This window comes from Oncorhynchus masou, chromosome 12 (assembly GCF_036934945.1).
Source record: "Oncorhynchus masou masou isolate Uvic2021 chromosome 12, UVic_Omas_1.1, whole genome shotgun sequence".
Taxonomy (NCBI): Eukaryota; Metazoa; Chordata; class Actinopteri; order Salmoniformes; family Salmonidae; genus Oncorhynchus; species Oncorhynchus masou.
In genome coordinates this window covers 89,904,955-89,920,922 of record NC_088223.1, presented here as the reverse complement: position 1 = coordinate 89,920,922, position 15,968 = coordinate 89,904,955, and the positions used below count along the sequence as shown (strand labels likewise).

At 46.8% G+C, this 15,968-nt stretch overlaps 1 protein-coding gene across 1 annotated transcript in view; it reads right to left on the bottom strand.

Moving 5' to 3' along the window:
- LOC135551033 (sarcoplasmic/endoplasmic reticulum calcium ATPase 1-like) overlaps positions 1 to 15,968 on the bottom strand; it is a 102,294-nt gene that overhangs the window by 15,297 nt on the left and 71,029 nt on the right. The window contains exons 11-13 of the mRNA XM_064982409.1: positions 15,169 to 15,257; positions 4,445 to 4,547; positions 731 to 862 (exon numbers count right to left, since the gene is read on the bottom strand). Of these exons, the coding sequence (XP_064838481.1) occupies positions 731 to 862; positions 4,445 to 4,547; positions 15,169 to 15,257 (324 nt within the window). The remainder of the gene's footprint in view (positions 1 to 730; positions 863 to 4,444; positions 4,548 to 15,168; positions 15,258 to 15,968) is intronic.

The following is a 15,968-nucleotide window of genomic DNA, read 5'->3' as shown; positions in this document are numbered from 1 at the left end:
TTGTGCGGGGCTTGTTAAGCTGTTAAGGAGCCTTTTGAACCAAGACTTGGTGTTCCGGTACCGCTTGCCGTGCGGTAGCAGAGAGAACAGTCTATGACTAGACTTGGTGCTCCGGTACAGCTTGCCGTGCGGTAGCAGAGAGAACAGTCTATGACTAGACTTGGTGCTCCGGTACCGCTTGCCGTGCGGTAGCAGAGAGAACAGTCTATGACTAGACTTGGTGCTCCGGTACCGCTTGCCGTGCGGTAGCAGAGAGAACAGTCTATGACTAGACTTGGTGCTCCGGTACCGCTTGCTGTGCGGTAGCAGAGAGAACAGTCTATGACTAGACTTGGTGCTCCGGTACAGCTTGCCGTGCGGTAGCAGAGAGAACAGTCTATGACTCGGGAGACTGGAGTCTGACCATTTTTTGCGGGGCCTTCCTCTTTATGCATCTATGTGGAAGCAGCAGCACTCTCCATTGTCCATGTCAAACTTCCCCTCGGGGACAATAGAGTGTATCACACCATAGAAGGTTGAGGTAATCTAGGTGGAGATTGTCCCATGCGTTAAAAGCCAATAGGTACCAGCTACCATACTTTCTTTGAACTTGTCCAGTTGTTTAAATCACACTGTCGTTAAATAGTGTTTCTGAATATGCAAGCAGTATGTTGTTTGTCTGATACACCCTGGACATCCACGGACAGTTGTATACGTTCCATCCCCTCAGTGTTTCCCCCTCGTTGCTTACTGAGTTGCAGGCGCCGGCGCGCTCCACCTTGCTGAGGCCTGACACGTCAGTCTTGAACACGTTCATCTTCTCCACCAGTGTAGTGAGGGCCGTCTCTGTCGCCTCACCCACCTTCTCATACACTCCTTTGACCTGGGACAGGAGAGAGGAAAGTCGAAACACACCGGCATTCAGAATGACAGAGACAAAAAGAAAAGGTCAACCAGTGAAGTACAAACACCATTGTAAATACAACCCATATTTATGTTTATTTATTTTTCCCTTTTGTACTTTTAACTATTTGCACATAATATGACATTTGTGATGTCTATTATTTTGGAACTTTTGTGAGTGTAATGTTTACTGTTCATTTTTATTATTTATTATATAGTTCACTTGCTTTGGCAATGTTAAAATATGTTTACCATGCCAATAAAGCCCTTAAATTGAATTGAGAGAGGGAGAGAGGGAATTATGATGCGAGAAGTCCACTGGGTTTTCATAGGGCATATCTCTGCCCACACCATCTGTCTGTCCACCCAGCTTAACCACACCACGATGTAAACTCAGCAAAAAAATAAACGTCCTCTCACTGTCAACTGCATTTATTTTCAGAAAACTTAACATGTGTAAATATTTGTATGAACATAAGACTCAACAACTGAGACATAAACTGAACAGGTTCCACAGACATGTGTCTAACAGAAATTTAATAAATGTGTCCCTGAACAAGGGGGGGGGGGGGGCGAAAGAAAAGTAACTGTCAGTATCTGGTGTGGCCACCAGCTGCATTACGTTCTGCAGTGCATCTCCTCCTCTTGGACTGCACCAGATTTGCCAGTTCTTGCTGTGAGATGTTACCTCACTCTTCCACCAAGGTACCTGCAAGTTCCCGGACATTTCTGGGGGGAATGGCCCTAGCCCTCACCTTCCGATCCAACAGGTCCCAGACGTGCTCAATGGGATTGAGATCCAGGCTCTTCGCTGGCCATGGTAGAACACTGACATTCCTGTCTTGCAGGAAATCACACACAAAACGAGCAATATGGCTGGTGGCATTGTCATGCTGGAGGGTCATGTCAGGAAGAGCCTGCAGGAAGGGTACCACATGAGGGAGGTACCACATGTCTTCCCTCTAACGCACAGTGTTGAGATTGCCTGCAATGACAACAAACTCAATCCAATGATTATGTGACACGCCGCCCCAGACCATGATGGACTCTCCACCTCCAAATGAATCCCGCTCCAGAATTACAGGTCTTCGGTGTAACGCTCATTCCTTCAACGATTAACGCGAATCCGACCATCACCCCTGGGGAGGCAAAACTGGAACTCGTCAATGAAGAGCACTTTTTGCCAGTCCTGTCTGGTCCAGTGACGGTGGGTTTGTGCCCATAGGCGATGTTGTTGCCAGTGATGTCTGGTGAGGACCTGTCTTACAACGGGCCTACAAGCCCCCAGTCCAGCCTCTCTCTGCCTATTGCGGACAGTCTGAGCACTGATGGAGGGATTGTGCGTTCCTGGTGTAACTCGGGCAGGTGTTGTTGCCATCCTTTACCTGTCTCGCAGGTGTGATGTTCATATGCACCGATCACGTGCAGGTGTTGTTATACGTGGTCTGCCACTGTGAGGATGATCAACTGTCTGTCCTGTCCCCCTGTAGCTCTGTCTTAGGCGTCTCACAGTATGGACATTGCAATTTATTGCCCTGGCCACATCTGCAGTCCTCATGCCTCCTTGCAGCATGCCTAAGGCACGTTTACGCAGATGAGCAGGGACCCTGGGCATCTTTCTTTTGGTGTTTTTCAGAGTCAGTAGAAAGGCCCCTTTAGTGTCCTAAGTCTTCATAACTGTGACCTTAATTGCCTACCATCTGTAAGCTGTTACTGTTTTAACGACCATTCCACAGGTGCATGTTCATTAATTGTTTATGGTTCATTGAACAAGCATGGGAAACAGTGTTTAAACCCTTTACAATGAAGATCTGTGAAGTTATTTGGATTTTTACCAACTATCTTTGAAAGACAAGAGTTCTGACAAAGGGACGTTTCTTTTTTTTGCTGAGTTTATAAAACCCCCAGACTCCTCCACCTCCGACATCAGGGTCTACCACTCTCCCTCTCCACAGAGCTGCTCTTTCTCCATCATGTCTAGTTGGGAAAGCCAGGGTTTCATTCTACTGCTTAACTGTCACAAAATGGCATTACATACAAATTCCGTTATACTAGGAATCTTCTCAGCATTTGAGTTTCTTCCAATTAGACCATGCCATGTCTTCAGCTTCCCTTTACACGCAGCATGGTTACCATAGCACCATGGTGATGACAGAGGTGAGAAAACAGAATTGCATATCAGAGTAAAATTGGATTGGCAATTGTAGAAGTTTCCTGTATGTGTGTTTGTGTGTGCGTGCCTTGGTCATGATTCATGCATTCAGGGCAATGTAATAGGTGGTTTGTATACATAGCTAAGTCCATGAAGACATTTGCCAGCTTGTCTTACTTGCACAAAGCCCCATCTCTAAGAGACGAGTCTGATTTGCTTAGCAACCACACTCATTTGTTAGTCCAACTCCACTTTGATGACGACATCAGTCAGTGTGTGTGTGTGTGTGTGTGTGTGTGTGCACGTAAATAGTAAATAGGGGATGCTTATATTTGTCCTGTTTCACTCATCTACAACTGTGTAACCTGTACAATTGTGTATTGGAAATGTGTTTCATTTGCATATCCCAACTCGCCCTGAGACACCCTCAGAGAGTGGGGCCACGACCAGGGTCACCATATCCCAACTCCGCCTGAGACACCCTCAGAGAGTGGGGCCAACATATCCCAACTCCCCCTGAGACACCCTCAGAGAGTGGGGCCAACATATCCCAACTCCCCCTGAGACACCCTCAGAGAGTGGGGCCACCCTGACACCCTCAGAGAGTGGGGCCACAACCAGGGTCACCATATCCCACTCCCCCTGAGACACCCTCAGAGAGTGGGGCCACCATATCCCAACTCCCCCTGAGACACCCTCAGAGAGTGGGGCCACCCTGACACCCTCAGAGAGTGGGGCCACCCTGACACCCTCAGAGTGGGGCCACCATATCCCACTCCCCCTGAGACACCCTCAGAGAGTGGGTTCACCATATCCCACTCCCCCTGAGACACCCTCAGAGAGTGGGGCCACCATATCCCACTCCCCCTGAGACACCCTCAGAGAGTGGGGCCACCCTGACACCCTCAGAGAGTGGGGCCACCCTGACACCCTCAGAGAGTGGGGCCACCCTGACACCCTCAGAGAGGGGGGCCACCCTGACACCCTCAGAGAGGGGGGCCACCCTGACACCCTCAGAGAGGGGGGCCACCCTGACACCCTCAGAGACGGGGGCCACCCTGACACCCTCAGAGAGGGGGGCCACCCTGACACCCTCAGAGAGGGGGGCCACCCTGACACCCTCAGAGAGTGGGGCCACCCTAACACCCTCAGAGAGGGGCCACGACCAGAGATCAGCCATTATTGACGACGACCCTGGAGCAGATTTTTCACTTGGTCAGGATTCCAACTTGCTTTCGGTTCATGGCCCAACGCTCTAACCGCTAGGCTACCTGCTTAAAAAAAGGGAAGGCTTTTTATTGCTGAGGAAAACAGGATTAAAAGGATAGGGACAGAGAGGATCAGGCTGAAGTGACAGAAAGGTCCCTTAATGACTTACAAGACCATAGTGTGTGTGTTGTCAGTACGGACCTCGTTGTAGTCCAGTGAAGAATCGTTGCACATGGAACAGACAGTGGCCAGCTCCAGAAGTCCATCATAATCTCCACACTGCACCACCTTGTCCCCTTTCAGCCTGGAAGAGCGAACACACACACACACACACACAATTTGTTTTAACTAGGCAAGTCAGTTAAGAACACACTCTTTTTAAAATAACAGCCTACCCCGGCCAAACCGGGACGATGCTGGGCCAATTGTGCGCTGCCCTATGGGACTCGCAATCACGACAGGTTGTGAAACAGCCTGGAATCGAACTACGGACTGTAGTGGCGCCTCTTGCACTGAGATGCAGTGCTTTAGGCCGCTGAGCCACTCGGGAGACCCTACTTGGACTGGACTTTTATCCTCATCATCTCGAGTGGCGTAATTCACTCTCATAACAAATTATGGAATACTGCCACTGTTTTTCCTGTAAAACACACACACACACACACACACAAGTCTATGTGTCACAACTAGTGTCTTAAGAGGTCTCATAAACAAATGTTCACAACATTCAATACAGCTGGCAGGTTGGAGAAGTTGTCAGTCAGTGTGTTGTGTGTGGGAGCTCAGTGCTCATGGGGCAGTCGTCGTGTGTGTGGCACTCTTACTCTGAGATGCTTTGTGGATACGAGCCCTGAATAGTGATTAACACAACATCATCACTTGGTATTACATTGGATATAATGATCAGGTTTTCATCAACTTCAGTAGGGAAAATCTATGAGCCTAATCTTGTATGGTACTGAGCTGACTGAAGGGGAACAGTAAGACATCATGAGAGCATTGTCGTTAACAATAAATAACTCAGCCTTTCGATATCACGACACAGGTTGTTATTGACAAGTCAATGGCAATGCAAAGAGACTAGGGCACTTTTCCTCAAAGGAGAACAACACTGTGGAAGATCTGGGTCTGCCCCAGTCTGGGCAGGTGTACTGTAATAGATCTGGGTCTACCCCAGTCTGGGCAGGTGTACTGTAATAGATCTGGGTCTACCCCAGTCTGGGCAGGTGTACTGTAATAGATCTGGGTCTACCCCAGTCTGGGCAGGTGTACTGTAATAGATCTGGGTCTACCCCAGTCTGGGCAGGTGTACTGTAATAGATCTGGGTCTGCCCCAGTCTGGGCAGGTGTACTGTAATAGATCTGGGTCTACCCCAGTCTGGGCAGGTGTACTGTAATAGATCTGGGTCTACCCCAGTCTGGGCAGGTGTACTGTAATAGATCTGGGTCTGCCCCAGTCTGGGCAGGTGTACTGTAATAGATCTGGGTCTACCCCAGTCTGGGCAGGTGTACTGTAATAGATCTGGGTCTACCCCAGTCTGGGCAGGTGTACTGTAATAGATCTGGGTCTACCCCAGTCTGGGCAGGTGTACTGTAATAGATCTGGGTCTACCCCAGTCTGGGCAGGTGTACTGTAATAGATCTGGGTCTACCCCAGTCTGGGCAGGTGTACTGTAATAGATCTGGGTCTACCCCAGTCTGGGCAGGTGTACTGTAATAGATCTGGGTCTGCCCCAGTCTGGGCAGGTGTACTGTAATAGATCTGGGTCTACCCCAGTCTGGGCAGGTGTACTGTAATAGATCTGGGTCTACCCCAGTCTGGGCAGGTGTACTGTAATAGATCTGGGTCTACCCCAGTCTGGGCAGGTGTACTGTAATAGATCTGGGTCTGCCCCAGTCTGGGCAGGTGTACTGTAATAGATCTGGGTCTACCCCAGTCTGGGCAGGTGTACTGTAATAGATCTGGGTCTACCCCAGTCTGGGCAGGTGTACTGTAATAGATCTGGGTCTACCCCAATCTGGGCAGGTGTACTGTAATAGATCTGGGTCTGCCCCAGTCTGGGCAGGTGTACTGTAATAGATCTGGGTCTGCCCCAGTCTGGGCAGGTGTACTGTAATAGATCTGGGTCTACCCCAGTCTGGGCAGGTGTACTGTAATAGATCTGGGTCTGCCCCAGTCTGGGCAGGTGTACTGTAATAGATCTGGGTCTACCCCAGTCTGGGCAGGTGTACTGTAATAGATCTGGGTCTACCCCAGTCTGGGCAGGTGTACTGTAATAGATCTGGATCTGCCCCAGTCTGGGCAGGTGTACTGTAATAGATCTGGGTCTGCCCCAGTCTGGGCAGGTGTACTGTAATAGATCTGGGTCTACCCCAGTCTGGGCAGGTGTACTGTAATAGATCTGGGTCTACCCCAGCCTGGGCAGGTGTACTGTAATAGATCTGGGTCTGCCCCAGCCTGGGCAGGTGTACTGTAATAGATCTGGGTCTACCCCAGTCTGGGCAGGTGTACTGTAATAGATCTGGGTCTACCCCAGTCTGGGCAGGTGTACTGTAATAGATCTGGGTCTACCCCAGTCTGGGCAGGTGTACTGTAATAGATCTGGGTCTACCCCAGTCTGGGCAGGTGTACTGTAATAGATCTGGGTCTACCCCAGTCTGGGCAGGTGTACTGTAATAGATCTGGGTCTACCCCAGTCTGGGCAGGTGTACTGTAATAGATCTGGGTCTGCCCCAGTCTGGGCAGGTACAGTCAGGTCCATAAATATTTGGACATTGACCTAATTTGTATTATTTTAGCTGTCTAGCACAGCATATTGGAGTTGAAATTAAATAATGAATATGAGCTGAAAGTGCAGAATTGGAGCTTTAATTTGAAGGTATTTACATCCAAATCGGGGGAACGGTGTAAGAATTACAGCACGTTTTACATGTGGCCCCCCTGAACAAACCCATCAGAGAGAGAGGAAAAACATTAGGTGTGGCCAAATCAACTCTTTGCTACATTCTTAAAAAGAAAGAACGCACTGGTGAGCTCAGGAACACCAAAATGCCCGGAAGAACACGGAAAACAACTGCGGTGGATGACAGAAGAATTCTTTCCCTGGTGAAGAAAAACCTCTTTTCACAACAGTTGGCGAGACCAAGAACGCCCTCCAGGAGGTAGGTGTATCTGTGTCAAAGTCAACATTCAAGAGAAGACTTCACCAGAGTAAATACAGACGGTTTACCACAGGATGTAAACCATTGGTAAGCCTCAAAAACAGGAAGACCAGATGAGAGGTTTGCCAAAAAACTCGTTTAAGAAAAGCCTGTCCAGTTCTGGAAAATAATGCGGACAGACGAGACAAAGATCAACTTGTACAAGAATGATGCTCATCATCAGAGCTTACCACCTCATCTGTGAAGCATGGAGGAGGTGGCGTTATGGCGTGGGCATGTATGGCTGCCAATGGAACTGGTTCCCTTGTATTTGCTGACAAAAGCAAGCAGGGTGGATTCTGAAGCATTTAGGGCTATATTGACTGCTCAGATTCAGCCAAATGTTTCAAAACTCATTGGACAGCACTTCACAGTGAAAGTTGGACAATGACCCGAAGCATACTGCGAAAGCAACCCAACACTTTAAGGCAAAGAAGTGGAATGTTATGCAATGGCAAATTAAATCACCTGACCTGAATCCAATTGAGCATGAAGCACTTGAGCACTCAAATCAAATCAAATTTATTTATATAGCCCTTCGTACATCAGCTGACATCTCAAAGTGCTGTACAGAAACCCAGCCTAAAACCCCAAACAGCAAGCAATGCAGGTGTAGAAGCACGGTGGCTAGGAAAAACTCCCTAGAAAGGCCAAAACCTAGGAAGAAACCAAGAGAGGAACCAGGCTATGTGGGGTGGCCAGTCCTCTACTGGCTGTGCCAGGTGGAGATTATAACAGAACATGGCCAAGATGTTCAAATGTTCATAAATGACCAGCATGGTCGAATAGTAATAAGGCAGAACAGTTGAAACTGGAGCAGCACGGTCAGGTGGACTGGAGACAGCAAGCAGTCATCATGTCAGGTAGTCCTGGGGCATGGTCCTAGGGCTCAGGTCCTCCGAGAGAGAGAAAGAAAGAGAGAAGGAGAGAATTAGAGAACGCACACTTAGATTCACACAGGACACCGAATTGGACAGGAGAAGTACTCCAGATATAACAAACTGACCCTTGCCCTCCGTCACATAAACTACTGCAGCATAAATACTGGAGGCTGAGACAGGAGGGGTCAGGAGACACTGTGGCCCCATCCAAGGACACCCCCGGACAGGGCCAAACAGGAAGGATATAACCCCACCCACTTTGCCAAAGCACAGCCCCCACACCACTAGAGGGATAACTTCAACCACCAACTTACCATCCTGAGACAAGGCTGAGTATTGCCCACAAAGATCTCCACCATGGCACAACCCAAGGGGGGGTGCCAACCCAGAGAGGATGACCACATCAGTGAATCAACCCACTCAGGTGACGCACCCCTTCCAGGGACTGCATGAGAGAGCCCCAGTAAGCCAGTGACTCAGCCCCTGTAATAGGGTTAGAGGCAGAGAATCCCAGTGGAAAGAGGGGAACCGGCCAGGCAGAGACAGCAAGGGCGGTTCGTTGCTCCAGAGCCTTTCCGTTCACCTTCCCACTCCTGGGCCAGACTACACTCAATCATATGACCCACTGAAGAGATGAGTCTTCAGTAAAGACTTAAAGGTTGAGACCGAGTTTGCGTCTCTGACATGGGTAGGCAGACCGTTCCATAAAAATGGAGCTCTATAGGAGAAAGCCCTGTCTCCAGCTGTTCGCTTAGAAATTCTAGGGACAATTAGAAGGCCTGCGTCTTGTGACCGTAGCGTACGTGTAGGTATGTACGGCAGGACCAAATCAGAGAGATAGGTAGGTGCAAGCCCATGTAATGCTTTGTAAGTTAGCAGTAAAACCTTGAAATCAGCTTTGACAGGAAGCCAGTGTAGAGAGGCTAGCACTGAAGTAATATGATCAAATGTTTTGGTTCTAGTCAGGATTCTAGCAGCCGTATTTAGCACTAACTGAAGTTTATTTAGTGCTTTATCCGGGTAGCCGGAAAGTAGAGCATTGCAGTAGTCTAACCTAGAAGTGACAAAAGCATGGATTAATTTTTCTGCATCATTTTTGGACAGAAAGTTTCTGATTTTTGCAATGTTACATAGATGGAAAAAAGCTGTCCTTGAAATGGCCTTGATATGTTCTTCAAAAGAAAGATCAGGGTCCAGAGTAATGCCGTGGTCCTTCACAGTTTTATTTGAGACGACTGTACAACCATTAAGATTAATTGTCAGATTCAACAGAAGATCTCTTTGTTTCTTGGGACCAAAAACAAGCATCTCTGTTTTGTCCGAGTTTAAAAGTAGAAAGTTTGCAGCCATCCACTTCCTTATGTCTGAAACACATGCTTCTAGCAAGGGCAATTTTGGGGCTTCACCATGTTTCATTGAAATGTACAGCTGTGTGTCATCCGCATAGCAGTGAAAGTTAACATTATGTTTTCGAATAACATCCCCAAGAGGTAAAATATATAGTGAAAACAATAGTGGTCCTAAAACCGAACCTTGAGGAACACCGAAATTTACAATTGATTTGTCAGAGGACAAACCATTCACAGAGACAAACTGATATCTTTCCGACAGATAAGATCTAAACCAGGCCAGAACTTGTACGTGTAGACCAATTTCGGTTTCCAATCTCTCAAAAAGAATGTGGTGATCGATGGTATCAAAAGCAGCACTAAGGTCTAGGAGCACGAGGACAGATGCAGAGCCTCGGTCCGATGCCATTAAAATGTCATTTACCACCTTCACAAGTGCCGTCTCAGTGCTATGATGGGGTCTAAAACCAGACTGAAGCATTTCGTATACATTCTTTGTCGTCAGTGAGTTGCTGCGCAACAGCCTTTTCTAAAAATGTTGAGAGGAATGGAAGATTCGATATAGGCCGATAGTTTTTTATATTTTCTGGGTCAAGGTTTGGCTTTTTCAAGAGAGGCTTTATTACTGCCACTTTTAGTGAGTTTGGTCCACACCTGGTGGATAGAGAGCCGTTTATTATGTTCAACATAGGAGGGCCAAGCACAGGAAGCAGCTCTTTCAGTAGTTTAGTTGGAATAGGGTCCAGTATGCAGCTTGAAGGTTTAGAGGCCATGATTATTTTCATCATTGTGTCAAGAGATATAATACTAAAACACTTGAGTGTCTCTCTTGATCCTAGGTCCTGAGAGTTGTGCAGACTCAGGACAACTGAGCTTTGAAGGAATACGCAGATTTAAAGAGGAGTCCGTAATTTGCTTTCTAATAATCATAATCTTTTCCTCAAAGAAGTTCATGAATTTATCACTGCTAAAGTGAAAGTCATTCTCTTGGGGAATGCTGCTTTTTAGTTAGCTTTGCGACAGTATCAAAAAGGAATTTCGGATTGTTCTTATTTTCCTCAATTAAGTAAGAAAAATAGGATGATCGAGCAGCAGTAAGGGCTAGTCGGAAGACTTCCAGTTTGGTGTGGCGCCATTTCCGTTCCAATTTTCTGGAAGCTTGCTTCAGAGCTCGGATATTTTCTGTGTACCAGGGAGCTAGTTTCTTATGATAAATGTTTTTAGTTTTTAGGGGTGCAACTGCATCTAGGGTATTGTGCAAGGTTAAATTGAGTTCCTCAGTTAGGTGGTTAACTGATTTTTGTCCTCTGGCGTCCTTGGGTAGACAGAGGGAATCTGGAAGGACATCAAGGAATCTTTGTGTTGTCTGTGAATTTATAGCACAACTTTTTATGTTCCTTGGTTGGGGTCTGAGCAGATTATTTGTTGCAATTGCAAACGTAATAAAATGGTGGTCCGATAGTCCAGAATTTATGAGGAAAAACATTAAGATCCACAACATTTATTCCATGGGACAAAACTAGGTCCAGAGTATGACTGTGACAGTGATTGGGTCCAGAGACATGTTGGACAAAACCCACTGAGTCGATGATGGCTCCGAAAGCCTTTTGGAGTGGGTCTGTGGACTTTTCCATGTGAATATTAAAGTCACCAAAGATTAGAATATTATCTGCTATGACTACAAGGTCCGATAGGAATTCAGGGAACTCAGTGAGGAACGCTGTATTGGCCCAGGAGGCCTGTAAACAGTAGCTATAAAAATTGATTGAGTAGGCTGCATAGATTTCATGACGAGAAGCTCAAAAGACGAAAACGTCATTTTTTTTTGGTAATTATTTTTTTTGTCCGGCTGCGGGGACTGTGCCAGGGGATTTATACTACTATCTGTACTTACTGGTGGCACAGACGCTGTTTCATCCTTTCCTACACTGAAATGACCCTGCCTAACGATTGCGTCTGAAGCTGGGCTTGCAGCACAGCTGTCCTCCCCGTAAGGCGATCGTTCTCCTGTATATTATGAGTACAGCGACTGCAATCAGAAGGCATCATGTTAATGTTACTACTTAGCTTCGGCTGTTGGAGGTCCTGACGAACCGTGTCCAGATAAAGCATCATGTTAATGTTACTACTTAGCTTCGGCTGTTGGAGGTCCTGACGAACCGTGTCCAGATAAAGCGTCCGGAGTGAAAAAGTTGAGGAAAAAAACAATATATAAACTGTAATTAAAAACTAAAAACCGTAAAGTTGTCAGGTAGCAAATAGGTTGGCAACAAAACGCACAGCATCTCGAAAACAAGTCTGCCAGAGACACGCTCTGGCAATGAGCAGGATGCTGTAACAGATCTGGGTCTCTCAGGATCTGGTGATGTCTATGGGTTCCAGACTTCAGGCAGTCATTGAAGTATTAAAACTCACAATTTAAATGTATGATCGTTAGTTTTGTCCAATTACTTTTGAGACCCTAAAATTGGAGGGCTATGTATAAATTGTTGTAATTCATACACAGTTCTTAAAATATTTTTGATAAAACACTTCGTTTACACTTTAAGCACATTTTGGTTGTTTTCTTTCAAATTCATTGTGGTGACGTTCAGAGCCAAAATGATGCAAATTGTGTCACTGTCTAAATACTTATGGAACGGACCGTATACTGTAGCACCCTCAAACTCAACTCTGGACCTTGAAGCCAGTTCCACTGCCTTTAAAAAATGGATCCCCTCTAAATTAGGGACTGATTTAAAATGAAATTAATTATCAGGTAGAACAGAAAACCAGCAGGCCTCGTAGGGTCAGAGTTGAATACCCCTGCTGTAACAGATCTTGATCTGCCTCTGGCTAGGAAGGTATGTTGTAACACATCTGGGTCTGCCTCTGGCTAGGCAGATATGCTGTAACAGATCTGGGTCTGCCTCTGGCTAGGAAGGTATGCTGTAACAGATCTGGGTCTGCCTCTGGCTAGGCAGCTATGCTGTAACAGATCTGGGTCTGCCTCTGGCTCGGCAGCTATGCTGTAACAGATCTGGGTCTGCTTCTGGCCGAGCAGGTAGTCATTTGAGGCCTTAGACTAGATTGGGCACTCCAGAGAGCAAGAGATGAGGTCAACCAGGTTATACTGACAGAAAGAACAGCTCTACTGCAGGTCCTATCCACGCTACTATAGGTCCAGAACTGGGACATCAGGACTTTGGCCAAGCTACAGTACATGATCAAAGGTATGTGGACACCTGCTTGAACATCTCATTATAAAATCATGGGCATTAAAATGGAGTTGGTCACCACTTTGCTGCTATAACAGCCTCCACTCTTCTGGGAAGGCTTTCCACTAGATGTTGGAACATTGCTGCGGGTACTTTCTTCCATTCAGCTACAAGAGCATTAGTGAGGTCGGACACTGATGTTGGGCGATTAGGCCTGGCTCGCAGTCGGTGTTACAATTCGTCCCAAAGGTGTTCGATTGGGTTTGCGGTCGGGGCTCTGTGCAGGCCAGGCAGGTTCTCCCACACCGATCGACAAACCATTTCTGTATGAACCTCGCTTTGTGCACGGGGGCATTGTCATGCAGGAAAGGACCTTCCCCAATTTAATGCCACAAAGTCGGAAGCACCGAATCGTCTAGAACATCATTGTATCCTGTAGTGTTAAGATTTCCCTTCACTGGAACTAAGGGGCCCGTACCATGAAAAACATCCCCAGACCATTATTCCTTCGCCACCAAACTTTACAGTTTGCACTATGCATTGGTTGCAGGTATCGTTCTCCTGGCATCCGTCAAACCCAGATTCGTCTGTCGTGCTGCCAGAGGGTGAAGCGTGATTCATCACTACAGAGAACGCATTTCCACTGCTCCAGAGTCCAATGGTAGTGAGCTTTACACCACACCATCCGACGCTTGGCATTGCGTATGGTGATCTTAGGATTGTGTGCGGCTCCTCGGCCATGGAAACCCATTTCATGAAGCTCCTATCGAACAGTTATGGTGCTGACGTTGCTTCCAGAGGAAGTCTGGAGCTCGGTAGTGAGTGTTGCAACCAAGGACAGACAATATTTACGTGCTTCAGCACTCGACAGTCCCGTTCTGTGAGCTTGTGTGGCCTACCACTTCGCGGCTGAGCCATTGTTGCGCCTAGACTTTTCCACTTCACAATAACAGCACTAAAAGTCTAGCAAGGCAGAAATTTGACAAACTAACTTGTTGGGAAGCTGGCATTCTATGACGGTGCCACGTTGAAAGTCACTGAGCTCTTCAGTAAAGCCATTCTAGTGCCAATGTTTGTCTATGGAGATTGCATGGCTGTGTGTTCAATTTTTATACATCTGTCAGCAATGGGCGTTGCTGAAAAATCAGAATCCACTCATTTGAAGGGTTGTCCACATACTTTTGTTCGCTCGCCCTCCTATTTATTCCTTGAGGAATTCTCCACAGTAAGACTATTTTAGTTGTTGTCACATTCGTGTTCTTTCCTCCCTGTCCTCTCTGTGCTATGTGTTATCATGGAAGAAGTTCACATGCTTCAGGAAAACATAATTGCCATTCTTTCTAAACTTCCCAAGAGCCATTAACCACAGTGGATAACAGAGTAAAACTTTTTTTGGGGGGGGGGTAAGGAAAGAGACTTCAAATAAACACTTTGTAACAAATGCGGGGAAAAAGGAGGTTAGGGGGCTTTTAACAGCCGGCCGGCCGCTGGAGAGTGGTGGTGTGACCAAGGCTTTTCCACTGCCGCCTGTAAAAATAGTTGTGTCTGTCTGGAGCCAGGGAAGGTTAACACAATGGCTGGCCATTACTTTCCTCTGAGGATGGTCAGTGTGTTAACACTATGGACCACGCTCAACACAACACAAGACTTACAGGGAGGTGGGGGAGATAAACTTAAGTGTGTTTCACACTGTGATTCCACAGTCAGAGAAACTACGAATTGTAACCTGAAATCACACTTAATTTGCACTCTGTAGATTAACCCCCTTGAGTCTAAAGGTCCAGAGCTGGGTTTTTACTAAGCTAACATATGTGATTGTTTTAAGAAGGTCATACCAAGGAACATTTAGCTATTTGATGCAGAATTGTAGGACCCCTTTAGGTATCAAAAATATATACAACAATGATTTGATAAAACATTGAATTTGGCCTTACTGCTATAAGCCTATAGAAATGCATTGAATAACAGATTCATACATTGGAAAAAAGAGATAGTCAAGTTTTGAAGCATATGTACTGTATCCGAGAGATACAAGAAAGCAATTTTTTTTAAATAAATAAAAAATGTCATATATGTTTTACCATGGAATTATCCGTATACCTTTGACATGGAAATGCTCTATTCACTTTCATTCATTCATTCCTCTCACCCAGTACCAGGTTACCTTCAGATGAGTCCCTAAACTGTTCGGATTCTACAGATATTTTAGTGAGAATACCAATTTTCGGGATGTCTCATGGTCTGACAAACAGCTCTGACATGGAGCTAACAGTAAGGTGGTAGGATGGGACACTCACACTTGTCCTTCAGGGGCGTAGGTTGAGCCAGTTATAGAGAACTCATGGACAGCACAGCTGGAATCCTCCACCTTCTCCACCACAAACATCTGGAGAGGGAAGAGAAAAAGAGTTGGGATAGTTAAAGCAGGGTAGAGTAGAATAGGCTATCAGCAAAGCCCCAGGGTAGAGTAGACTAGGCTATCAGCAGAGCAGGGTAGAGTAGACTAGGCTATCAGCAAAGCCCCAGGTTAGGAGTAGAATAGGCTATCACCAAAGCCCCAGGGTAGAGTAGGCTAGGCTATCAGAAAAGCCCCAGGGTAGAGTAGACTAGACTATCAGCAAAGCCCCAGGGTAGAGTAGACTAGGCTATCAGCAAAGCCCCAGGGTAGAGTAGACTAGGCTATCAGCAAAGCCCCAGGGTAGAGTAGACTAGGCTATCAGCAAAGCCCCAGGGTAGAGTAGGCTAGGCTATCAGCAACGCCCCAGGGTAGAGTAGGCTAGGCTATCAGCAAAGCCCCAGGGTAGAGTAGGCTAGGCTATCAGCAAAGCCCCAGGGTAGAGTAGGCTAGCCTATCAGCAAAGCCTCAGGGTAGAGTAGGCTAGGCTATCAGCAAAGCCCCAGGGTAGAGTAGACTAGGCTATCAGCAAAGCCCCAGGGTAGAGTAGACTAGGCTATCAGCAGAGCAGGGTAGAGTAGACTAGGCTATCAGCAAAGCCTCAGGGTAGAGTAGACTAGGCTATCAGCAAAGCCCCAGGGTAGAGTAGACTAGGCTATCAGAAAAGCAGGGTAGAGTAGACTAGGCTATCAGCAAAGCCCC